Raw genomic sequence first — 25,510 nt, 5'->3', positions numbered from 1 at the left:
GGTTAAAACTACAAATACAATACATGGTATTTGCATGATAGATGAATTGAAACCATCCGAGTCAGGATGGTGCCAAAGTAGAAACTTATAAAACACACACACACACAGTGACACACACACACACACACATACACACAACACCGAACTTTTCTGTTCATTACGGTATCCTGTTTTAGTCAAGTTTTGACTAAATGTTTTAACATAGAGGGGGAATCGAGACGTCGAGGGTCGTGGTGTATGTGTGTGTGTGTGTGTGTGTGTGTGTGTGTGTGTGTGTGTGTGTGTGTGTGTGTGTGTGTGTGTGTGTGTGTGTGTGTGTGTGTGTGTCTGTCTGTCTGTCTGTCTGTCTGTCTGTCTGTCTGTGTGTGTGTGTGTGTAGAGCGATTCAGAGTAAACTACTGGACCGATCTTTATGAAATTTGACATGAGAGTTCCTGGGTATGATATCCCCAGACCATTTTTTTCATTTTTTGGATAAATGTCTTTGATGACGTCATATCCGGCTTTTTGTAAAAGTTGAGGCGGCACTGCCACACCCTCATTTTTTAATCAAATTGATTGAAATTTTGGCCAAGCAATCTTCGACGAAGGCCGGACTTTGGTATTGCATTTCAGCTTGGAGGCTTAAAAATTAATTAATGACTTTGGTCATTACAAATCTGAAAATTGTAATAAAATTTTTTTTTATAAAACGATCCATCTTATTCTTTATCATTTTCTGATTCCAAAAACATATACATATGTTATATTCAGATTAAAATCAAGCTCTGAAAATTAAAAATATAAAAATTATGATTAAAATAAAATTTTTGAAACCGATTTAAAAACAATTTCATCGTATTCCTTGTCGGTTCCTGATTCCAAAAACATATAGATATGATATGTTTGGATTACAAACACGCTCAGAAAGTTAAAACGAAGAGAGGTACAGAAAAGCGTGCTATATTTAGGTATGTTACAAAATGCGTGCGCAGCTCAATTTTTGACGTCATTGAAAATGACCCCCCATTTTCTGATCACTCACTCTGTCTCAGTTTTGGGGTCCGCTTTTCTATTCTTGTCCAAATTTACATCACATGGGCACCCTGTCGAAGACGTAGAGCACATTCTTGACTTTAAGATTGAGAAAGATGGCGAGTCCAACACTGTCGAGCTCGCCGGCCAGAATATCGGGCGAAGAAGACACAAAAGAGGTACTTTTATAAACCAATTTATAGCCTTTGAACTCTTATGAGACCCCTCTGAACAGTTAGTTTGACCATTTTCCTGCTGTTTCCCAAAGTTTCAAGTCGATAAAGCGATGCGAAGTACCTTTTAACGGATGCGCCGCTTTGCGCCCGGATTGTCACCCATGTTGTATTCACATCCAACATGGCGGTCGGTAAAGTTCGTCTGCTCTCAGTTTCATACTAACTTACTAAAAAAAAATTAAAAAAAATTATTTTTATTTTTTATAGTTGTTTAGATAGAGCTCTGAACCTTTCTTTTGATACCAAATTGAACAATATTGATAAACAAATGTGTGAGTTACAGTTAATTTGAGCTGAAACATGTCAAAAATGGTTTCAATTTATCCTCTTTGCCTCTATTACGAATTTTATTACTTTAAAAATTCATAACTCGGGTTGCACTTATCCAATCTCAGTTATATATACCATTGGAATGCTGATTTTCTGCTCTTTCAAGTGATATAGATCAAAATGTTAAATGAAAATTTTGAATTTTTTTGTAACATACAGGTCTACTATATTATGCAGCACAGCGCAACCACCCCCGCGCTAAACAGGCTCGTTAATTTCACTGCCTTTTGCACGAGCGGCGGATTACGGTCATTGTGAAAAAATGCAGTGCGTTCAGTTTCATTCTGTGAGTTCCACAGCTTGACTAAATGTAGTAATTTCGCCTTACGCGACTTGTTTTAATTTCTTATTCCCAAGCTCCATTTTGTTGTACTGTAGTCTACCATACAGTTTGTGTAGATAGTAATAAACGGCAGCCTAATAAACAGAGCAGTTCTGCAAGAGTAGATCTAAGGGCATGGAAATAAAGCAATTACAATATATACTATAAAACAAACTTACTTCGTAGATAAGTACGATCGCTTTTGTTTTGAAGTTGACATCTTGTCCGTGTTTTTCTTCACTGTTCAACGTGAATACAGACGACAAGCAGCAGGCTCAGTTATCTCCTCCAAACGCGTTGTCAGGGGAATTCCAAGGACCGTATAAGAGATCCAAACTGATTGGTTACTATTTGTGAACCTTCCGTTCCATGCGTCAACATTTGTAACCCAAAAGCGCGTGTTGAGAGTCAAATCCGAGGGTGACGAAGGCAATATAGATGCATTGGGGTCTTGTCTGTAAGCAATTAAAAAAAAAACCAATCAAATTGTATCCACTTGATCTTGCTTTAGATTGATTATTTTGTGATCTAAGGCATTCGAACCAATCACATGTAATGTAACATAGCACGCTTGAGGGGGGTCGGGTTTTCACGGAGCCTCGATTTGGAATTTACTGAGATTCCCCAACATTTCCCCCGAGCAAAATGGCGGAGGTTTGTACATTGACCTGAATAAAAATCTGGGAGCATTTATTCGAAGTGGTGTCTTCTTGGGCTTTCTGGCATTTGCTAATCTGGCAGAGGGTAGCTTTAACGTTTTTACTAGCTTGTTCAAGTGTTTATGAATCTCGTTATGTTAACTGTTTGTGGCTGCGTCTCTTGAAAATATCCCGAAATGGATCCTGAGGTTTGCGCATCGCGCGCCATTACTTTCAGGACCGGGGCTTTTTTTTTTTTAAATAACGCCATGAACGTGCAGATCAATTTTGTTAGTATCGTGGTATGCGTTAATATTTTTCGTATTTCTTTTTCAGCATGCTGGGAGTGAATCGAGCAGTCCAGGTAATTTTTTGTCACCAAAAGTTTTCCAGTTTGTATTCATAGGTTTTCGTGTCACGACCAATATAGGTCAAAGTACCGAGACCAAAACATCCGCTCATGCGGTCGTGTTTCACTTTGAGTGGTGTTTTGTAATGTAAAGGCATTGCAGTGAGTAGTGAATGATAGCTCACCAATTCTTAAGGAACAGGGTGCACACGGTTTGGCAGTTTTTGTCATTTATTTTGGGTGGCAAAATAACTACAAGGATCATTTAAATTTGATGCCAAAGTGATAGTGAAACTGAAAGTGACATACATGTACACAACTTAGTAGGACTGTATATGCCAAAGTGATAGTGAAACTGAAAGTGACATACATGTACACAACTTAGTAGGACTGTATATAGCTATTCTGATGGACACGTGGGGGAATTCGGGGGCAGTGATTGGATGGTCTCACACATCCCTTTTTCGATCATCAAAGCATAACGCTACGGAAGTTGGTAATTTTTTGCTGCATATCCAAACGATATCGGCAATAACAAAGACGCATGGTTCTGGTTTCTTCCACGTGTATAAAGTACACGCATACCTCGCCAGGTTTGTTTATGTGACAAGTCGACAGACGATGCCATTTGCTTTGTGTGTGTTTTTGTTGTTGCTTACTGTACATGACATACATTACATGTAAAATCCAGTTCTTTAACAGGCAACAAACCTTGCAAATTTCCAGAAGCTGCAATCTGAAGCGACCTATCTCTGATTCTAGCAGACGATCTCTCCAATGTTTCACACAAAATCAGCAAACTCTCCTGTCACATAGAACGTCCATTGTATAGTGCAATGTTGAAATGAAGTTACCGGTCTGAAACATTTAGTCGTTTCTTCTGAGACAATCCTTGTTCTCTTATCATCTACAGATTTACCGCAGTCTTCACCACGCGAATTCCCAACAGAAGTCTGACTTTCGAATATACAATCTACGTAGACAAGCATGATACGTCATGACGTCATATGATTCCTACTCCTAGCATATTGACGTAATGCTAAACATCCGGTTATCTCGAGTTTTCTCTCTGTGGGTTTTTCAATGTTCAGTTATTTCCGTGGCTTCATGCGGAAAGGGAACCGTCGTCTGCACTCAACGACATGGACCATTCTGGTACTTGTTGCTGACAAAAACATGATTTTAACACAGAATTTAATGTCAGAATAGCTATTTAAACGCTATTATGTTTTCAGCGTAGCAATAGGGTCCGATATTTAGACTCGAACAAGTATAATCATGCGACTCGTCTTCGACTCGTCGGCATTATACTTGTCTCGTCTAAATATCGGGCCCTATTGCTACGCTGAAAGCACAATAGCTGTTAATAATATCCGTTTCATTGGACAGCTGATTAGTGCTAGACAGCTCAGCTTTGCTTGTCGTTATCTTCTTGTTGCTCTTTTCTCTATTAGCTTTAGATCTAAAACCTCAGTCAGAAATGTTGATCAACTGTAATAATCACTAATATTTTTGATTTTCAGAGTATGTCAGTTGTCACTTTGTCAGTTATTGTACACTTTGTTAATGAGAAGTTTTAAAGGAATACACCGATCCCCCTGTGAATGAGTTGGAAAGAAATTCACACGTAAGAGTAAATATGTATAATCTCATAACTGGTGACTTCGCAAGCTCTTAGTCCTCCTCATAGAGTTTGCCTGGCTGTTTCAGATACCGACCGTGACTTTGACCCAAGTGCAGAGCAGCTGATCAATGATTTTGATGATGAGCGGACACTCGAGGAGGAAGAAAACCTGAGTGATAACAGCTGCAGCAATGAACTGGATGATTTGACAAAGGTGAAGATAAATGATATTGATAGAATAACAAAACATTCTCATCTTATGTTCACCGCCAAAAAGCAGTTGTCTGGATACTTTGCAAACATAAAAAGCATTTGACCGTAAAATTCAGCATTTTAAGAAATTACGGTACATACAAAGCACTAGTTGTAATGCACCAAAGATTGAACCATGAAGATGAGACTGCTAGTGCTAACATTCGGCTGAACAGAAACAAAACCCTTCCTAAAGCAGTCGTGTATCTTTTTGGTATACCTATTAACTCCTGTTTCTGACATGATTACCTCCGACTCATTTTACTTGAAGACAAAGAATGGCCAAACATTTGGTTTGAAAAAAGTGGTTATGCAATCAACATAACACATTTTAGCTCTGTTATGTTTCTAATACAGGAAGGTGAGATGCCTATGGAAGCCCTCTTAGCTATGTACAGAGTCCAGAATAGCGCCAATGAAGGTGCAGAGGGAAGTGGCGGGGGACCGAGCCAAAGCACAGACAGGGAAGGAGATGGAGGGGATGCTGATCGTTCCGGAATGAGTGCTGGGTCGGCCGACGAGGATCAGGACACGTCTCGCTCCAGCAGTGAGTCAGAGATTCTGGAGAACCAGGATCTGACCTTGGATAAGGAAATCATTGCCCGCGACTTGCTGAGCAGCAACAGTCCAGCCGATGACAGAGAGACAACCATTAATGACCTTCTGCATACAGTTGCCTCAACTGGCACTGCACGTCTTTTGAGATGTACGTACAAACTAATGTAGATAGGAAAGTCTTAAAAATTACATTCAGATACATTGGAACCCCCCCCCCCCCCCCCCCTGTTAAAACCTCGAATAATCTGAGAAAATCAGGTCCAAAATGGGAGAATTTTACACAGGTTATAAACAGAAAGTCTGATAAAACAAGGTCTTAAAAAGGAGGGAGTCTTAAAAGGGGGGTTCCACTGTATATACAGTTACATTTTTCCAGCGTGGGAGGACAAAAGGTCAGTTAGACATGGATTAAAAATATGTATACTGTATAGGTCCAAATGTCCTGGCCGTGTCCGCTTGGTATGAAAATTGATGGTCAGAAGACCTGTGCCACAGCGCAATCATACGGTTGATCGTCCAGGGGTCACCGTCAGTCAGACCAATGTGTCGAATAAAACAAATTATAAATCAGTGACCGTAGACTGAGAACAACACTGCTTTGGTGAAGCTGAACTTTACTTGACAGTAGTTATCCTACAGTGGATAAAATGTGTTCAAGAGGCAATTTCACGGGCGGTGACAGTTTTAAAAGGATACAGTGTTCTTAGATTTCACTGATAACACAATTTTGTGTTAGCTGGCGCGTTAGTCTGCCCCTGGCTGGTCGACCATCCAAAATATTTGGACCTAAACATTGTTTAATCCCGGTCCAACCACATATTGTCCGGTGTCTGGGAACAACATTGGTGCTACTTGGTGAAGCTAAAGTTGAAAACAAAAACTTTTTCCTACAACATATGTCAATAAGATGGCGATAGTCTCATAGCCTCAGTATACAGTCAAAAGATGGGGGATTTTTTTTTTTGCAGTGTGTGATGTTGGTGTGGAGCTCGTATATGAGTGTGTACAGTGGAACCCCCCTTTTCCGAAGTTAAATTTTAAGACTTCCAAAAATCTTGGAAAATTGGTTCTTAAAAAAGTGGTAGTACAGCAGTCCCTGCAATGTACGGCCCCCGGCGTGAGCGGACACCTGACATGTACGGACACATTTGCTCGGCACGGAGTGTTTTCCTTCTATATTTCCCCCCTTAAACGGACACCTGCAAAACGTGGACACGGACACTCATTTTCGGTCCCAACAGCAGGTCATACCTCCAATGTACGGACAGACCATCGTCACATTTTCACCACAACAAAATCGATAACAGAGCAGTCCGGCTCTTCGTGCAAAGATCACAGCCGCAATGGCGTGACGACAGTCACTGGTAACTTGAGTGCACCTGTACCCATCAGGAGGGGGGGGGGGGGGGGGGGGGTAGTTTTGGTCAGGAGTGGAGTACATGCGAAGATGCCAACATGAAACTGCACTGTGCTCTTTATTCTTGTCTGTTGGACGTAAACAACAGAAACCACAGTCGATGAAGGTCCTGAGCGAAAGAGAGTGAAAAACCGGCCACAGTTCTCAGCATCGTGTGTCTGTGTGTAACCTCTTTCATTGACAAGATACTCAGTCTTGTTTCCCCTCAGCCTTGACCAGTGAGTCGGTTGCCTAATCTGTGAACCCTTCAGTTGTCTTGCTGTGTCAAAAGTTACGACACAGTCAACTGGTTTTGCTCTGAGTGAACAGCTGGAGCTGACCTCTCTGGCCACAGCCCAACACTAACAGTACATGGCTGGAGGGAGGGAGAGAGAGAGGGAGGCGGGGGGGGGGGGGGGGGGTAGCTGGCTAAACTCTGTGGGGTGTCCGGTGTCACTGCATGTCAGCAGGAAGAGCATTGGAGAGAAATAGAGAGGTGTACTCTTCCACACAATTTCCAAGCATCAGTTGTCACGGCTTGGGGTAGGCATTAGTGAGGGAGAGTGGGAGCTGTGTTATGTACAGTGTATTTCCGACTGAAGAGTGAAAAGTCACTGCCATGCCACATGATCGGCATGCAGTCAATAAAGCCAGACAAGATGAAAATAAATTACATGATTATGACATGCAGCTCTATCTGCTGCTATTTATTCAAACTGGGTTTCAAACTTATTCTTGCAAAGCATCTGCACACGCTCCTCTGTGCTGCGTTTGTGTGGCTGCTTTCGTATGTCAGTGCATGGTGAGTGTGTTCACTGCCTTGAGGATTTATTTTATCTCTTCTTTTCAACACTTTTCATACAAATCATTTTTACAGAACGTTTAAAGAAGTATTAGGAGTTTATTGTTTAGTAGCCACAAGAAGTGATTAGCATAGACTCAATCCTGTTGTTTGTGTGTCTGTGTGAGTGTATGGGGGAGGGGGTGGTGTGGTCACCCCTCCCGTGACCGGACACCTGCAATGTATGGACAGTTTTGCTATGGCCCAAGGGTGTCCGTTCATGAGAGGGACTGCTGTATTAAAATTCAGGGTAAATTTACAGAGGTTATGAGCAGAAAACAAGGTCTTAAAAGGGAGGGAGTCTTATACTTAAAAGGGGGGTTCCACTGTATTTCACTTTCATGTTTGAAAGAGTGTCTGGATCCCTGCAGTACATATATTTATAAACATGTCTATGTCTTTGGTTCAGCCAACAGCCAGCCTGGCAGTGAAGCATCCTCCGATTCGGAAGAAGATGTGGACTACTCGCCAGAGGAGGACAAGGAGAGCAAGAAGATGATTCAGGTGGGGCATGATTACCAGGCCTCCATCCCTGAAGGTTTCTCCCACTACGGCGATGCTCCGGCCTATGAAAACGAAGACCGGCTCCTGTGGAACCCCTCCAAGATTGACTGGGAAAAGTGTGAGTGGAGTAACAGTAATTTTGTTTGTTGCTATGAATACAGGGATGGGAGTTCTTCCGTCCTAGACAGATTTCCGTCCCAGGAGGAATTTGGCAACTTTTTTTTAATATATATACCTTTTTGACTCACATGCGAAGCAAAAGTGAGTCTATGTACTCACCCGAGTCGTCCGTCCGTCCGTCCGTCCGGAAAACTTTAACGTTGGATATTTCTTGGACACTATTCAGTCTATCAGTACCAAATTTGGCAAGATGGTGTATGATGACAAGGCCCCAAAAAACATACATAGCATCTTGACCTTGCTTCAAGGTCAAGGTCGCATGGGCCATAAATGTTGCCTAAAAAACAGCTATTTTTCACATTTTTCACATTTTCTCTAAAGTTTTTGAGATTCAATACCTCACCTATATATGATATATAGGGCAAAGTAAGCCCCATCTTTTGATACCAGTTTGGTTTACCTTGCTTCAAGGTCAAGGTCACAGGAGCTCTTCAAAGTTGGATTGTATACATATTTTGAAGTGACCTTGACCCTGAACTATGGAAGATAACTGTTTCAAACTTAAAAATTATGTGGGGCACATGTTATGCTTTCATCATGAGACACATTTGGTCACATATGGTCAAGGTCACTTTGACCCTTATAAAATGTGACCAAAATAAGGTAGTGAACCACTAAAAGTGACCATATCTCATGGTAGAAAGAGCCAATAAGCACCATTGTACTTCCTATGTCTTGAATTAACAGCTTTGTGTTGCATGACCTTGGATGACCTTGACCTTGGGTCAAGGTCACATGTATTTTGGTAGGAAAAATGTGTAAAGCATGTGAGTCGTATGGGCTTTGCCCTTCTTGTTTTCATAATCCCTGGCAGCTGTTGTTTACTGTTTGTGTGACCGATGTGGTTGTGCCATGACGTCACATAATGATTGTGAGTGTTGACTTATTCATACAGTCTTTTACTACCTGATCGTGAAACTTGAAAGGGGTTGACTCGTACTCATAGCAGGGGATAAGATCTCATGAAAACTTGCTGTATTGTGTTGTACTTCTTCTGTTTGGGGTGTACAGTAAAGAATAAGCCTTTGGGGGTTTTGGTCAGTCCTAATTGGGCATTGCTTTGTCACACTAACAGGTCATTTTAAACAGAATTAGTCGTTTTCGCAAAGAACTTATGTTTTGAAGAGATGATGTGAAACACCGAGTCCTTTTACTGAATAACGACTTGAGTGGTACCCCCCCAATGTAAGGCTTCCTCCATTTTAAGACACTGTTTTTTCACATGTTCTCTTCATAACCTCTCTAAATTTACCTCCATGTTAAGACTCCCTCCTTTTAGGACCTGATTTTCTCAGATTGTTAAAGGGGGTTCCGCTGTATTTTATGACCAACAATAACCTGTCTTGTGTATTGCTTGCAGTGGAGAACTACCTGCGAGAGGTCAAGGTACAAAGCTTGGCCAACGCGGCAGGTGTGGCCTCCATCCCAACCGGCAGCCATGTTGAAGATGACGAACAGGCCCTCTACCTCCTTCTTCAGTGCGGCCACAATACAGAGGAAGCCTTGAGACGTCGCAAAATGCAGGTCATCCTTCCTTCAGACCCCATGAGCCTTTGGTCAGAGGACGAGTGCGTCAACTTTGAGACTGGGCTGAGGCTCTATGGCAAGAACTTTTACCAGATTCAGCAGTATAAGGTTCGAACCCGAAGTGTTGGGGAGTTAGTGCAGTTTTACTACATGTGGAAGAAGTCTGCACGGCATGATGCGTTTGCGAACAAGAACCGTCTCGAGAAGCGGAAGTATACCCTCCACCCTGGCGTCACGTAAGTGTTGTGTCTTTATTGTTGTGCCCTGTTTTTGCTGTTCCTATTGCTAACAAGTTACAAACAATATTTGTAGGTAAAAGTATCCAATTTGACATCTCACTGCCTTTTTACCTCCTAAAGAGAGCTCTTGGGGACAAGTTACAATCTCAATCGCCACTTTTCTTTATGTGGCACTCAAATAATTGTGGGCAAAAGTTACTATCAGAGTTGTCCAGTTTGGTAGCTTTCGCACTACAAAAACGATCTGTCAGAAAAGATTGATAGCTCTGCCAATCTGACCGTCTGTCTTCTACCCCCTATTTCTCTCCGACCATTCGCTTTCATTATCCACCCTCCGTTTCATGAGATCATCTGACATGAATCGAGTGCAGTGTGGCCTCTGCTGGTATGTGATTATTTACATAACCTTTTTGTCCTAACAGTGACTACATGGACCGGTTCCTGAACGAGCAAGAGAGTGGAGCGTTACCAGGGTCATTGCCGGGCCGCGACCGCTCAGCTAGTCCCATCAACTCCATGATGTACAGCGACCATCACAAACGTTCCATCACACATCTACGTCAGGATCTCGACGAGGTTTCCTCCACCACCCTAGGACCAGTGGATCTTCAGCCCATCGGAGGCTCTGGAACATCGGCTCGTCACACCCCAGGAGGGGCCGGGGATGGGCTTCTTGGTGTTGGCGCCGATCAGTGTGTGGTTGGCAGCAGTGCTGCCACTACTTGCGCCAGTAGCAGTAAGCGTTCCTTTGAACCTGACACTGCCCTTGATAGCTCGGGAGGTGTGGGTATGCGGGGCAGTGACTTGAACGGTAACACCGAAGATTCCGAGGCGGCGTCAGAACCTGTGGCTAAAAAGTTAAAAGTGGACGTTGGTGAGGGTGGGGGTGGTGCAGAACAGCCGGCAGACAGTTCATCCTCGTCTTTACCCAACTCCTCGTCAACCACCTCTTCCTCCTCAACTGGTACCAAGCTGTTGGACACTTTTCCCATCACCGGCGTCACAAACATTGACAGTATAAGCAGCACGATATTAAAACCTTCTGAACTATCTTCCAGCTCGTCAGAAAAGTGGGGCCAGTCTGCCGCCGAATCTGTAGGAATTTGATGCAATGTTGTCGCAAGAGTTCCCTTTCCCTCTTTGATTCCAAGGTGTTCTTCTCTTTTTCTTTCTTTCTTTCTTTCTCTCCCCCCGTTCTCGCAGGCATTTGATGCCGATTAGTACCCGTACCCCTTACATTCTAGGTCATTTTTTCCCTTCGTCTCTCTCTCTCTCTCCCTGTCTCTTTCTTTCTCTCTGTCCACACATATGCACACACACACACACCCTGTACTTACATTTCGTTTGCTCAGATTGTTCCCATTGCCATTGGATGGGCACTTATTCTCAGCATTGACTTTGTTATCAAGGAGACCAAGAGCTCTGACTGTTAATCCCATTACAGACTATGCAGTCTTGCTGTTGAATATTGCAGACATCAGTTCATGTTCACTTACCATCGTAATGAGCCCGTGTCAGTACAGTCATTGATCATTTGTGCAATAGCAGATGAACCTAGGAAGGGTGGTTTCGAGACTTAACACGCATTGTAAGACATAGAACATCTGAGTAGAAGTCATTCAAACGTTTTATTGTGCAGTTGTGGTGAGATCGCAAGTATTGGGGCATGATCCAGAATTGGCCCCGTGGACGTGACGTCGCATACTAAAAGCATGGGTGCAACTCTGCCGGCTACACGCCGGCAGCCGGTTTTTGGTTTCATCGGCTGCCGATGTTTTTGTTCCAGGAGAGGGTTTTTTTTGGCATTTTAAATACTAAAAAAGCTGGACCCCAACTTTTGCCGGTTTTTGGAATATTCCAGGTTGCACCCATGTAAAAGAAGACAGCAAACCTCACACAGGGCTAAATCAGGATACTGTCTAGATATTGCATGTGTTGTGAGCTCTTGCTGGCAAAATGAAGTTTGGGGTAGAATAACATTAGTATGTCACACAGTGATTAAATGTATACTTTGCTTACATTTCATGCTGGGAAGATAGATGAGTTGTGACACTACAAGTAACGAGGCAGATACAGTGGTTGTGTGAGGCAGCTGTCTATTTCTGGTGACTTGCTTCTTGTACGAAATATGACCTATGTCAGATACTGGTGTTGCTAAAAGCTCCTTTTTGTTGCCAGTCTGGCTGAGTTTGTCTTAGGAACTGCAATATTTTCAATTTTACTTCCCTGCTATATTCCCATCTCCCCCCTTTCCCCGTCGCGATATAACCTTCGTGGTTAAAAACGACGTTAAACACCAAATAAAGAAAGTTCCCTGCTATATGTCTCAGTTGCCTCCCCCCCCCCCCCCACCCCCTCCCACCCCTTAACCTACCCTCCCTCCCTGTTTGCTTGGTGTTTTTTGTCATTGATTATTTCAAATATAGTCTGCTTATACAGTTTTCTCCTGTATTGATGCCAGGAAAATCCCACTATTCAGCACTTTTCCATATGAGGCCCTTCCATCTCTCTTGTGTGTTGTCTGCAGTTGATACCTTTGCTCTGAAGGTACAGAGTTGTGGATGTGCAAGAGAAAAGTGTAAGCAAGCCATGATCTAGTGTTCAAGTGGGGAAAGATCAGATAGTTTATGTTGCCATCCTTGAATTTCTGACAGAGAATCAGAGCATTAGGATGGGAAGACATTGTTTGTGTTTCTGGGATATGGAGTGATGGTTGAGCGCACAGGCACAGGAGAAAGTGTCAGCGCTGTGTCGCGTACACATGAATAGTAGTGTAAAACAAGGGGCACACAATGCATTATCCCAGTGTGCGGTTTATGAATGCAATCGGTGGTTGTTTCTTGGTGTTTTGAGTGCACGCTTGTTATTTTTCCCTGTGGGGTAAAATATATTTAAAAGTAATGCAGAAAGAGGCCTGTTTTACACAAAAAATTAAAATTTAGTTGTTGTTTAAGAACTAAACTGATTGAAGTGTGAAGAGTATTCAACATCCAATGTTTTGTGCGAATGGCTTTGATTGTGAAAAGAATGTGGGAGAACGGCAATATAGGTGTATCTCGGCTGCAAAACTGTCAGAGCGCTGTAGATCACTTTTGTGTAGGTGTTTTTGTAGTCCTGGAGATGAACTGTGAAACTCGGCTGAAAGCTATTAAGCTATTCGGTTTTACAGGAGTATAGATGAAATTTCTCTTTAGAAATTCTTGATTCAATAAAAGAAGAAGAATCAAGTCCTGACAGATTTCCTGAAATTTCAAGACTTTGTGGAACGGAAAATATTAGAAAATCCTGAACATGTACAGACAGCTTGAAACTCTACATGGTTTCCTATACTTTCAAGACTTTGGGGAATGGGGAATATTACAATGTCTAGTACATGTAGGGACAGCAACAGTTTCCCTGGAGACATTTTTATCCATTTTGACATTTGTCACAGATCAGTTGCAACTCCAGTTCTGGAGCATCCCACCTACAACAGAATCATAAAAAGAGTAGACAAATTCCCTGATAACTCACATCAGTAGGTACTTAAGTGACCCTTGCAGAGTGTGTATGACTGAGTATACTTCTTTTTACATTTAGTCAAGTTTTGACTAAATGTTTTAACGTAGAGGGGGGAATCGAGACGAGGGTCGTGGTGTGTGTGTGTGTGTATAGAGCGATTCAGAGTAAACTACTGGACCGATCTTTATGAAATTTTTCATGAGAGTTCCTGGGTATGATATCCCCAGACGGTTTTTTTTTCATTTTTTTAATAAATGTCTTTGATGACGTCATATCCGGCATTTTGTAAAAGTTGAGGCGGCACTGTCACACCCTCATTTTTCAATCAAATTGATTGAAATTTTGGCCAAGCAATCTTCGACGAAGGCCGGACTTTGGTATTGCATTTCAGCTTGGAGGCTTAAAAATTAATTAATGACTTTGGTCATTAAAAATCTGAAAATTGTAATTAAAATTATTTTTTTATAAAACGATTCAAAATTACGTTTATCGTATTCTTCATCATTTTCTGATTCCAAAACACATATAAATATGTGATATTCGGATTAAAAACAAGCTCTGAAAATTAAAGATATAAAAATTATGATTAAAATTAAATTTCCGAAATCGATTTAAAAACAATTTCATCTTATTCCTTGTCGGTCCCTGATTCCAAAAACATATAGATATGATATGTTTGGATTAAAAACACGTTCAGAGAGTTAAAAAGAATAGAGATAAAAAAGCAAGCTATCCTCCTCAGCGCAACCGCTACCGCACTTTTCTGGATTGTTAATTTCACTGCCTTTACCACGAGCGGTGGACAGACAATGCTACAAGTGTACGGTCTTGCGGAAAAAATGCAATGCGTTCAGTTTCATTTTGTGAGTTCGACTGAGCTTGACTAAATGTTGTATTTTCGCCTTACGCGACTTGTTTTTCTTACGGAGATCGTTAGTATTCGGCTTTGTATTGCTTTTTTCCTGCTGGCTAGCTACATGCATACCAAGTAAATGTTCCTGGATAATGTTTGTAACTAAAAGTAAAACTAGTAGTAGTAAAAGCAGTGCTTGGTATAGTATGACTGGAAAAGAATATTGGGATTTATTTGATTTTTTTGTAATGTTTTTTATTCATGTGTAAATCTCAGGTCACAAATTCACAAGTGGTGCATTGCAAGAGAGAGAGGAAATGCAGTGAACATGGAAGTAGTTAGCGTTGGTGATAAAATGATGGTACAGTTGATTTCTTGGCTATTTTTCTTTTACTTCGACTGTACTTACTTCTTGTTTCTGTGTTCACCAGCTTACAGCTGAGCTGCTACCGTCGTCAATGTATCCCCCTTCGTATACTTTGTTATATAACGCCATTCATACCATTATCATCTCATATTTGGACTGTTACCTTTTAAGTTCCTGTATGTATTTTGTGAATTGTCCATTCTGTACTGAGCATGACTGGTCAAGAAATGCTAAGGTACACAACACATCCGAGTTATGTGGATCCAATCCCTTCAGCACATTGCATGGTGTTGCTTGATTAGGTTACACAGCCTATGACAATGCATGCAGCATTCTGCCAATTTCAAGGTACAGTCCTTTCACGCAAAAGATCATATTCACCGCCACTGATCTGTCCAGGCTTTTACGTGGGTTATGAGCATCTTTCAAGTTAACAGGGCTAACACCTTTCCAGTTCTCGCCGGAAATCCAGTTTTTTTTAAACCGCAAAATCCGGTTTCTTAAAGTAAAACTTTGTTCTTTGTCCGTACAAGATAATAAAATAAAAAAGCCTCATCTTCTGGGGGGCGCCGCCGTGGACCGCCGTGGACCTTGCAGGTTTTTCACTTTTTTGTGTGTGTTAGCCCTGTGTTAATTAAACACATGGCAAAATCACCAGCCCAACAGAGGTTTTTTTTAATTTTTATTTTTATTGAATTAAGAGACAACTATGTTATATGAATCTAAATTAAATCCCACTCTGCACAGAATGCAGCCTCACTTTTGATTTTTAGTTTGTATTCAAGTGAAAGGATGCTTGTGTTCCATGAAAGCCTTGACACAGATCTGAGGCGTTGAGCTTGCTCATGTGCACTGGAAGGATGATACCTTTCATGGATTTTCCACTATCCATTGAAATGCACAGCAAAAAAATTCAAACACCTTTGGAGAAAAACTGTCCAAAATAACAGTTTCCAGGGATCAGCATATTTGTAAAGAAAAAAAAATTTAAATAAAACATTTTGCTTTACTTTTTATTTCTTTAAAAACTTCTGGGTACAAAAGATATTTCTCTTAATCTTATGTTAAGAGATAGGTATGAGACTGGGAGTATAACTTAAGAGTGATATCCTGATACAGTTATGAGTCAGAATAGTTGTGTCATTCTAGTTCATGTTCCATTTATCCATCCTGTGGAGTGTGTAATTGTGTTGGCATGAGTTCATGTTGGTTCTTCTGCATTAGAAATTCCCGCAGTGGGGCACTGCGGTTATGAAATTAAAGGCCCCTCCTGTTTTTGGAACCGCAGGAGCTTTCTAGTTTGCTGTTAGGTAGATTTTTGGTTCCTCTTTCCTGTCATGCTCTCTTTTTCTTCATGAATTCTTTTCTTTTTTCTGCCTTCTTGCTCATTCACCTGTATTTTTTCCAAAAATCTCTTCTCTTGCCGCTTGTCTCGCGATTCATGTATAGTTTAATCTGTTAGTGTTCTGATGTAAGTCCAGCAGTAGATAGGTTAAGCCTATTTTAACATACTGGAAACTGGTAATCTTCCAGTAGGTATTAATTTAGTTTTACTAAAGCCTGCTGGGACACAAGTAATGGGTTAGTGCATTTGTAAACAGGAATCGCTTGACAAGTGGCCCCCTTCATCCCCCCCTTCCTCGTCCTGATATGGCTCTGCGTAGTCGGCTGGACGTTAAGCAACAAATAAACAAACAAACAAACAAAAAGCATTAGAAATGGAATTTAAGAAGACAATTTCTTTTCCATGCAAACCATCTTGTGAACCAGCAGAGATCTGTCCAAGCTGTAGCATGGGGTAGGACCATCCTTCCTCTTGGACACATACCTTCTTCTTCTGCGTTCGTGTTTTTGCACGAGTGGAATTTTACGTGTATGACCGTTTTTACCCCGCCATTTTGGCAGCCATACGCCGCTTTCGGAGGAAGCATGCTGGGTATTTTCGTGTTTCTATAACCCACCAAACTCTGACATGGATTACAGGATCTTTTCCGTGCGCACTTGGTCTTGTGCTTGCGTGTACACACGAAGGGGGATAAGCCACTAGCAGGTCTGCACATAAGTTGACCTGAGAGATCGGAAAAATCTCCACACTTAACCCACCAGGCGGCCGCGGCCGGGATTCGAACCCTCGACCTTTCGATTAAGAGGCCGACGTCTTACCACCTCGCCACTGCGCCCGTCTTTGGACACATATCAAAAATCCACAGCCTTGGCTGCTTCATGTGCAAAGTGGGAATTTTTGGTTGAATTAAGTTGTCACTTTCGAAATTAAGTCATTGAAAAAATCCTGCACTGTGTAGAACACAGGCTGTAGATCTTTGGCATGTGTCTAAGTGGAAGGTTATTCTTATCTTACGTAAAAGCTTGGACAGATGCATGGGTGGAATTCTTCCGGTATATGCCGGTAATCCGGATTCGTAATGTCTGTGGTGACGTTTTTGTTAATTAAACAAATCCTTCAGCGTCTGGGGGCCCCCAGACACTCCCCCCCCCCCCCCCCCCCCCCTCCCCTTAAAATTCTTCAGTATTCATGACATTTTTCAGTCCCACCCATGCAGAAGTGAGATATAGAGCCAATCTGTTATCACAGGAAGGACTGTGCCTTTCAAATTTGGCAAAGCTGGACTGTGCCTTCAAGGCCTGGCAGAGCTGCAAGAGTTGAAGCACTGCGATTGCTGTTTGCATACGTCGAACACTGAAGAAGAAGAAGAAAGCTGTTTGCATAGACAAAGTTATGTACAGTAAAACATTGGAATTGATTGGTCTGTCTGATGTGCAAAGCCAACGACTTGTAGTTGTACCATTAGACGTTGAAATGAATGGGATATTTGGTGGTTATTTATTGTGAGCACAAACCAAGAGGAATTTGTTGGGTCAAGCGAGAGAGAGTTTTGGATTTGAAGGAGTGAAATTTAAGATAAGGAATGCAACTTAAGTGGTTCTTTGCAGTTGGTATGTTGATTTACATGAACATATTCAGTGATTCACAGGTGCGTGAAAGTTGTTTGCAAGTGTTTTTGACATGAGTGTTTTGAATGAAATCAATTGTGCCTGTGGTTGTTATTTGGACTGTATTATGTATGTAATATTGAAACAAGCATGTACAAGGAAGTATTGCGTTTGTTTTTCTTACAGTGTGTGTGTGTGTGTGTCTGAGACAAGAGGGAGTGCTGTTTTTGTTACAACAAAAATATTGAAGAAATTGTTTTTAGACATTCTTTTATTGGTTTTGCATATTTTCAAACCTCAAAGTAACAATAACAGCAACAAGAGCATTCAATGTGCGATACAAATGTACAAGATAATGCAAGTTTGCAAATCAACTTATTCAGCAGAACTCTCACGCACACACACTGCTCTCTTTCTGGCATATGCACTTGCGCAGGCCCATTCATAATAATACAGCATTCATTCCTCACTGGAGATTCATTGTCTTGAGCATTATGGTGCCTTTCGACGGGCGTTGTGGCGGGGTGGTAAGACGTCGGCCTCTTAATCGGAAGGTCGAGGGTTCGAATCCCGGCCGCGGCCGCCTGGTGGGTTAAGTGTGGAGATTTTTCCGATCTCCCAGGTCAACTTATGTGCAGACCTGCTTAGTGGCTTATCCCCCTTCGTGTGTACACGCAAGCAAGCACAAGACCAAGTGCGCACGGAAAAGATCCTGTAATCCATGTCGGAGTTCGGTGGGTTATAGAAACACGAAAATACCCAACATGCTTCCTCCGAAAGCGGCGTATGGCTGCCTAAATGGCGGGGTAAAAACGGTCATACACGTAAAATTCCACTCGTGCTAAAACACGAGTGTACGTGGGAGTTTCAGCCCACAAACGGAGAAGAAGAAAAGGTGCCTTTCAGCATCAAATCTCATATATTGTAGGCACATTCCTTCCCTTCACTTGAACACAATACCTAAAATCGACATTCTGACTGATGAAATATATATAGTTTTCACACATTGCTCTGATTGCTGATCACCGGTGTCTTTGGTACTTTTGATGTAAACGTTGCGTAGGAATACATTAGTCCACCAACCACACTGCACAAATTTTAAAGATAAACATTTCATTTATTATTACAATACTGTTTATATTAAAAACATAACTATGTTCACAATGACAAAAATAACACAGCTGTCAAATTTTTTTTAGAAACAGAAACATTCAATTCAATGATATTGTATTTTCCTCCTTTTTTATATTTAGTCAAGTTTTGACTAAAATTTAATATTTTAACATCGAGGGGGAATCGAAACGAGGGTCGTGGTGTATGTGCGTGTGTCTGTGTGTGTGTGTGTGTGTGTAGAGCGATTCAGACTAAACTACTGGACCGATCTTTATGAAATTTGACATGAGAGTTCCTGGGTATGAAATCCCCGAACGTTTTTTTCATTTTTTTGATAAATGTCTTTGATGACGTCATATCCGGCTTTTCGTGAAAGTTGAGGCGGCACTGTCACGCCCTCATTTTTCAACCAAATTGGTTGAAATTTTGGTCAAGTAATCTTCGACGAAGCCCGGACTTCGGTATTGCATTTCAGCTTGGTGGCTTAAAAATTAATTGATGACTTTGGTCATTAAAAATCTGAAAATTGTAAAAAAAAATAAAAATTTATAAAACGATCCAAATTTACGTTTATCTTATTTTCCATCATTTGCTGATTCCAAAAACATATAAATATGTTATATTCGGATTAAAAACAAGCTCTGAAAATTAAATATATAAAAATTATTATCAAAATTAAATTGTCCAAATCAATTTAAAAACACTTTCATCTTATTCCTTGTCGGTTCCTGATTCCAAAAACATATAGATATGATATGTTTGGATTAAAAACACGCTCAGAAAGTTAAAACAAAGAGAGGTACAGAAAAGCGTGCTATCCTTCTTAGCGCAACTACTACCCCGCTCTTCTTGTCAATTTCACTGCCTTTGCCATGAGCGGTGGACCGACGATGCTACGAGTATATACGGTCTTGCTGAAAAATGGCATTGCGTTCTGTGAGTTCGACAGCTACTTGACTAAATATTGTATTTTCGCCTTACGCGACTTGTGATATACTTTTTATAATGGTAAAATATATCAATACTATACATATATAGGCTACTCCTTTTATTTTCAAGCTTTTAACAAAATTAAAAAAAGGAAGTTGTTTCACAGCTTAAGGTGTTTTACTAAAGTCTGATTAATGTCAGTTGGGATATCGGTTAACAGACGAATTCCGGAAATTACTCTGTCGGATTTGCATGGGTTGTGAAAGAGTGATTTCCCTTGCATTTGCGCAGACAAACATTGTCGGGTGCTTCCTGTGCTCGTGACTGGCCGAGAGCGTGTCTCAAACATGTGTACAGGAAGCACATGGCAATGTTTGTCTGCGCAAATGCAATGGTACTCACACTTTCAGAACCCATGGAAACCTGACAGAGTTATTTCCGAAAATCGTCTATTATGCACAGAGAATATGGCTCTGTCTGTGTGTGTGTGAGCGTGTCCGTCTGTTTGTATTCAATAAGCACACTTTTTAGAAGATTACTGTCGCTTTTTTTCTTTTACCTGACATTGATTCCAATAAAGTTGACGGTAGAGTAGATATAGTCACCGCCTATAAACATCCCTGCGTAGACTATGACTAGATTCTGAAAAAAAGTAAACAAGACTTAAAACCACATGCTCAAAAAATAAAAGTAACAATTCGTTTAAGTGCGCCATATTTTTGAATGAATAAGGAATACCAGTCCTATGAGGCAGGCCAAGAATCTATAACAAGGCAGCAGCAAAAGATTGTGATTGCCTGCTGCAAAAAATTGTTTTTGAAAATTGTCGTCTAAACGAGTAAATTTGTTTCATTGATTCATTTGACATAGTGGTTGCAGAGAATCGGGACGTTCATTTGTTTAAGTAATACATGAATTATAAATCGTCTTGGACGGTAGAACTAATGGACATAAGTTTTGTAAAACGTATTACCTCTGGTTGAAATTACGCCCCTTTTTTTTTAGATTGATATGTAAATTTTGTTTTCTTTTGTTATTTTGGCTATTTAAGGTCTATTTCAGACTATTTCACATGTTGGATTTCCCATGCCTGATTAGACAACCGAGTAAAAGAGAGTCAATCGTATCCTTCCGTGAAAGGTTAGGTATGATGATGTGACCTCTTACAAGTTATAACTTCTGCTGTTCCTTTTATAAGTATATTTCGGTATTTCTTTCTTTCTTTATTTGGTGTTTAACGTCGTTTTCAATCATTCAAGGTTATATCGCGACGGGGAAAGGGAGGAGATGGGATAGAGCCACTTGTCAATTGTTTCTTGTTCACAAAAGCACTAATCAAAAAATTGCTCCAGGGGCTTGCAACGTAGTACAATATATGACCTTACTGGGAGAATGCAAGTTTCCAGTACAAAGGACGTAACATTTCTTACATACTGCTTGACTGTCACAAAGATGTGAGTAGCATATTTGTGAGGTGAAACCACGTCGTGTTTTTAACCTCCCTAAATGTTGTACAGGCGAGGGTAGCTGACCGGACTGGCGTTATTCACGTGTTTCGGGTGTTGCACGCAAAACTGGCTTAGCTTAATGTGAGTTGTGTTTGAGACATGTAGCTGGTCTGAGGTAAATAACGTCACAGCGTGTGAGATTTCCAACCGGGAAGGTTGTTCAGCGTGTGTCAGACTTGTTCTGGGAACAAGTACTCTTTCAAGAGACGGGTCTCTTAAGGTAAATGATTTACTATGTTGTATATTATGGACGTTGGAATACATAGCTGGAGCGTAAAGGTTAGTGTGTATAAAGTGCACCAAATCTTAGTGTGAAGCGTTGGGAGAATTCTTGATGTAATTGTTTCACGGTTTTTCACGGGGAATTTCTTGAACATAATTGCTACGCATTTATGTTATGTTTAAGACGGTCATGCTTTGTATGGGGAGTGTTATTCATTGATTCAGTGTTAGTTTGGATATGGAATCTGTACGGAATGTGAACGTGGAATGAACGAGAATGTATGAGTGGTACATGAACGTTTGGAAGAAGAGATGGTTTTAGAGAATGTTGTATTAAGACTTGGTTAAATTCTTTAGGAGTTTCCATGAGGGATTTCCATGGCGTATAAGGGAGGGACCTTACACGAGAGAAGCGCTAGACGACGGTGGAAGCAAGGGACCACCTCTGCGCAGATGACTAGACGAGTGGAGTCTTCATCGAGACCGGTCGTAGCTGACGACGGTTGTTTCCGCTACGGGCGGAAGGGTTTCTCGGGGAGAAACCTGGAAGGTGTGTGTGGGCATCGTCCGTGAGATGTGTGTTGGCGTCTTCAGTGAAAGGTGCGTGTTGGCATCTTCAGTGGAAGGTGTGTGTTGGCATCTTCAGCGAAAGGTGTGTGTTAGCATCTCTGTGTGTTGGCATCCGATTTCATTAGTCTACGACGATTCAGCGGGACAAGTAAGTGAACTGGCGACATGCAGTGAGCCGTGATACGAACTCGTGAGTGTCTGTTGGTACCTTCTTGTGTGCGTTAATCTATACTTGAGAAAGAATTGTTATAATATGTATTTACATGCCTTGAGTGAAAGCTGGAAGATTGTGCGACCTGTGTGTTGAAAAGTTGTTCGTATTGATGTATTTAAAGTGAAGAAGTATGTTTTGGTTGAGGAAATAATGAGCCTGCATCCTCCCAAATTCTGTTTTTGAAGTGTTTGGTGTGAAAGGGTAGAGACAGTGCAAAAGGGCAGAACACGCATAATAAATTCACATGCAGCGACTGAGGTCAGACTTGTATATATATACATTATAAAAATATAAGGTGGTCCCGCTGTACATGGTTCAAAAATTCACGCGGTTATATAAACCGTACTTCTCACATTCACCTGCTAGCGGGACCACCAAACACAAAAATCCCACAAAGCATTTAACTGGCCAAGTAGACCTAAAAAGGGGGATAACATCTCATTTTCACACTTTCTCATATATTTACATCAAGCAAATCAGTCATTCATTCTGACTAGAGATTCTCATATTATGCATCAATAAAGCCTCAATAAAATATCATTATGTACACAATATCAAAGGTGTGGGCGTTGACCGCCCACCTGTGAGCATTCAGAAAAAACTTAGAAAGAAAAATTGACTAGCATGGTATCAACAAAAATTCTCCTGGGCAAGCAAATTTCAGAAGACACAAAAATTGGCAAGATATCAAGCTCCTTGGCATTTGTAAAAAAGGTGGAGTATACAAGGGGGTGGATGGCGGGTCAGCGAAAATTCAGCTTTCTTTGTCCACTTTTGCAGGATGATTGAGGGCTATTTTTAGAACTACCCAACATCCTTTGCAATACCCACCCCCGAATACATCCGGGTTAACACAGAATAAAGTCGTCTGCTATTGTAGCAGACCGAGGTAAAAAGTAACTGTACACATTGTGTCATCATGTGTTGCATAAATTCCCTTTTGGTTGAGGAAATAATGAGCCTGCATCCTCCCAAATTCTGTTTTTGAAGTGTTTGGTGTGAAAGGGTAGAGACAGTGCAAAAGGGCAGAACACGCATAATAAATTCACATGCAAACCACTTCGTGACAGTGGTGACCCCGATTTAGCCCTAAATAGGTTTTTGTTTCTAAGAAAAGATTTTTGTTGTAGTTGCTTCCCTTCCCTTTCGAGAGATTGAGAAATTGAGAAATTGAGAAAGAAGTGCCTTAGGGTAGCTAATTATACATACTTTGATACTTTGCGTGTTGTAGTGTTTGTTTATGTGTAGGTTATTGGACACCCCCTCTCCAGCTCTAGGGGTCTACGTAGTTGTATAGTTCGTACGTAGAGAGGGCCTTAGTTTCTGTTTGCTTCCTGTTCTGTGTATTTATCATCTATCTTTCTATCTAAATTCTAGCTCCCTTTCCTATAAGTTTTTTTTAAAAACTATTTTTCTTAGATTCTATCTTGGATTGATTGTTGTGTGTGATTGTTGTCGTTGAGGTGCAGGCTTATTTTAAATAAAATAGTGTAGGGTGTGCCATTTTTTTTTGTAAATTCTGAAATTTTGTATTTTTTTGTTTGGACTCTGATAATTTTTTTATAGTTGTGTACGCTGGCTTGAAAAGTGTTTTTGTTTATTATTGTTATTGTTGTTCCTATTTGTAGTTGGATTAGTAATAGGGTGATTATCTCCCCTATACTAGTGTTTGATATTTAGTTGTTGGTTTGGGGAAAGTTTTTTGTTTATTTTTTTTTAAATTTATATTTTTTGGTTAGTAGTAATTTGTAAACATTTGTACTTGGAAAAATTGTTGGGTAAATTTGTTGTTGTTGTTGTTGTTGTGAACATTTAAATTTTGTTTTGGTTTTGCTCTGGCGATTGATTTTCCTTAAAGGATCTGACGCTGGTTAGTGGTGTGTGGAATTGCATTTTTCAGTGTGTTACTTGGGTTTGAGAAACTTTGATATTTCTGGTTAATATTTGTTTATTTGTTTTGTTGGTGGTGTTCTAAAGTTGTTAGTTTAAGTTTGACATTGATTGACAAGTGTTTGAAGCTGCTATTGATTGTTTAATCTGATATTTTCTAAATTATATTTTTTTTGGACTCTATTAAGTTTGTTGTTTATATTTGAGACTGGTTGTGTAAATAGTTAAGTTGTAAACAATTTGAGGATTGTTTTTAAAAAGGCACAAGATTTCTTTTAGTTTAGTATTTTATGATACTCTTTTGTGTGTGTTTAGTATTGCGAGAAACTGGTGTATGATACAACTTTTTGATACTTAAAACAATTTTGTGAACTTGTGTTACTTGATCCATTGTATTACTTTGAGATTACGTTGATATTGTGACATTGTAAAGATGGCAGAGCATAGTGATACTGGTGGTAGCACTTATGATCATTATTTGGCATTGGGAGAGAAGCATGGCTTAAAGGCAGAAGCTTTGTTTAAGTTTGCTCAGGATCATATGGATAGAGAAGAGAGAATTCAGGAAAGGGAAGCAAAGAAAGTAGCAGCTGAGGCTGAGACAAAAAGATTAGAAGTTGAGGCTGAAGCAAAGAAAGTTGAGGCTGAGACAAAAAGATTAGAAGTTGAGGCTGAAGCAAAGAAAGTTGAGGCTGAGACAAAAAGATTAGAAACTGAGGCTGAGACAAAAAGATTAGAAGTTGAGGCTGAGACAAAGAGACAAGAAACAGAAGTAAAGAAATTACAAATTGAGGCAAATAGGGAATTAGATGCAAAGAGGCTAGAAGCAGATACTGAAGCGAGGAGAATGGATTTGGAGTTTAAGAAAGCAGAAGCGCAGCAAAGTACAGGTGGAAATGCAGGTGGGAGATCAGGTCCCAGCATTAGGCCCCAGTACCCAAAACTCCCCATGTTCAAGGAAGATAAAGATGACATTGACAGTTTCTTGTTCAGATTTGAAACGCATGCAAAGGCGAACAAATGGAATGATTCAGAGTGGGCTACATACTTATCAGCTTATCTGGAGGGTGGAGCTTTGTCATTGTTTCATTCATTGTTTTCAACGGGTACTTTGTCGTATGAAGACTTGAAGAAAGAGCTATTGAAGAAGTTTCAGTGCACTCGAGAGGGATTTCGGGAGAAATTTCGCAGTACGAAGCCAGAGACTGATGAAAGTTTTGGCACATACGTAACAAGGATGACGCATTTGTTCAACCGTTGGTTGAGGTTGTCGGATATAGATACATCATATGAAGCGTTGTTTGATTTTGTGTTGTGTGAACAGATTCTTAACAGTGTATGCACTGATTTGGCAGTCTTTTTGAAAGAACGTGATTGTAA

The 25,510-nt window shown here is 40.7% G+C and overlaps 3 protein-coding genes across 6 annotated transcripts in view; 1 reads left to right on the top strand and 2 right to left on the bottom strand.

Annotated features, from left to right (window-relative positions):
- LOC138966827 (dynein axonemal intermediate chain 4-like) overlaps nucleotides 1–2,213 on the bottom strand; it is a 58,771-nt gene extending 56,558 nt beyond the window's left edge. For all 3 annotated transcript variants that reach the window (XM_070339178.1, XM_070339180.1, XM_070339179.1), the window contains exon 1: nucleotides 2,082–2,213. In XM_070339178.1, the coding sequence (XP_070195279.1) occupies nucleotides 2,082–2,122 (41 nt within the window). In that variant the 5' untranslated portion in view covers nucleotides 2,123–2,213. The remainder of the gene's footprint in view (nucleotides 1–2,081) is intronic.
- A 319-nt stretch (nucleotides 2,214–2,532) lies between these two features.
- LOC138966828 (mesoderm induction early response protein 1-like) lies at nucleotides 2,533–12,369 on the top strand. The gene is made up of 7 exons (XM_070339181.1): nucleotides 2,533–2,556; nucleotides 2,877–2,904; nucleotides 4,600–4,727; nucleotides 5,123–5,471; nucleotides 7,970–8,182; nucleotides 9,605–10,007; nucleotides 10,433–12,369. The coding sequence occupies exons 1-7, from the start codon at nucleotides 2,548–2,550 to the stop codon at nucleotides 11,115–11,117; spliced, it is 1,815 nt and encodes a 604-aa protein (XP_070195282.1). The 5' UTR covers nucleotides 2,533–2,547; the 3' UTR covers nucleotides 11,118–12,369.
- A 6,307-nt stretch (nucleotides 12,370–18,676) lies between these two features.
- LOC138966830 (UDP-sugar transporter UST74c-like) overlaps nucleotides 18,677–25,510 on the bottom strand; it is a 32,782-nt gene continuing 25,948 nt past the window's right edge. For both annotated transcript variants that reach the window (XM_070339184.1, XM_070339183.1), the window contains exons 11-12: nucleotides 20,286–20,368; nucleotides 18,677–18,770 (exon numbers count right to left, since the gene is read on the bottom strand). In XM_070339184.1, coding sequence (XP_070195285.1) covers nucleotides 18,683–18,770; nucleotides 20,286–20,368 — 171 coding nt within the window. In that variant the 3' untranslated portion in view covers nucleotides 18,677–18,682. The remainder of the gene's footprint in view (nucleotides 18,771–20,285; nucleotides 20,369–25,510) is intronic.

Source organism: Littorina saxatilis, linkage group LG5 (assembly GCF_037325665.1).
Source record: "Littorina saxatilis isolate snail1 linkage group LG5, US_GU_Lsax_2.0, whole genome shotgun sequence".
NCBI classification, from domain to species: domain Eukaryota; kingdom Metazoa; phylum Mollusca; class Gastropoda; order Littorinimorpha; family Littorinidae; genus Littorina; species Littorina saxatilis.
The sequence above is the reverse complement of the archived record's forward strand: the minus strand, read 5'-3'. Positions and strand labels throughout refer to the sequence as shown.

Coding starts and splice junctions, on each gene's coding strand:
- LOC138966828 (XM_070339181.1), top strand. Junction 4,728..5,122: donor AACTGGATGATTTGACAAAG/GTGAAGATAAAT, acceptor TTTCTAATACAG/GAAGGTGAGATGCCTATGGA. Junction 8,183..9,604: donor CAAGATTGACTGGGAAAAGT/GTGAGTGGAGTA, acceptor TATTGCTTGCAG/TGGAGAACTACCTGCGAGAG.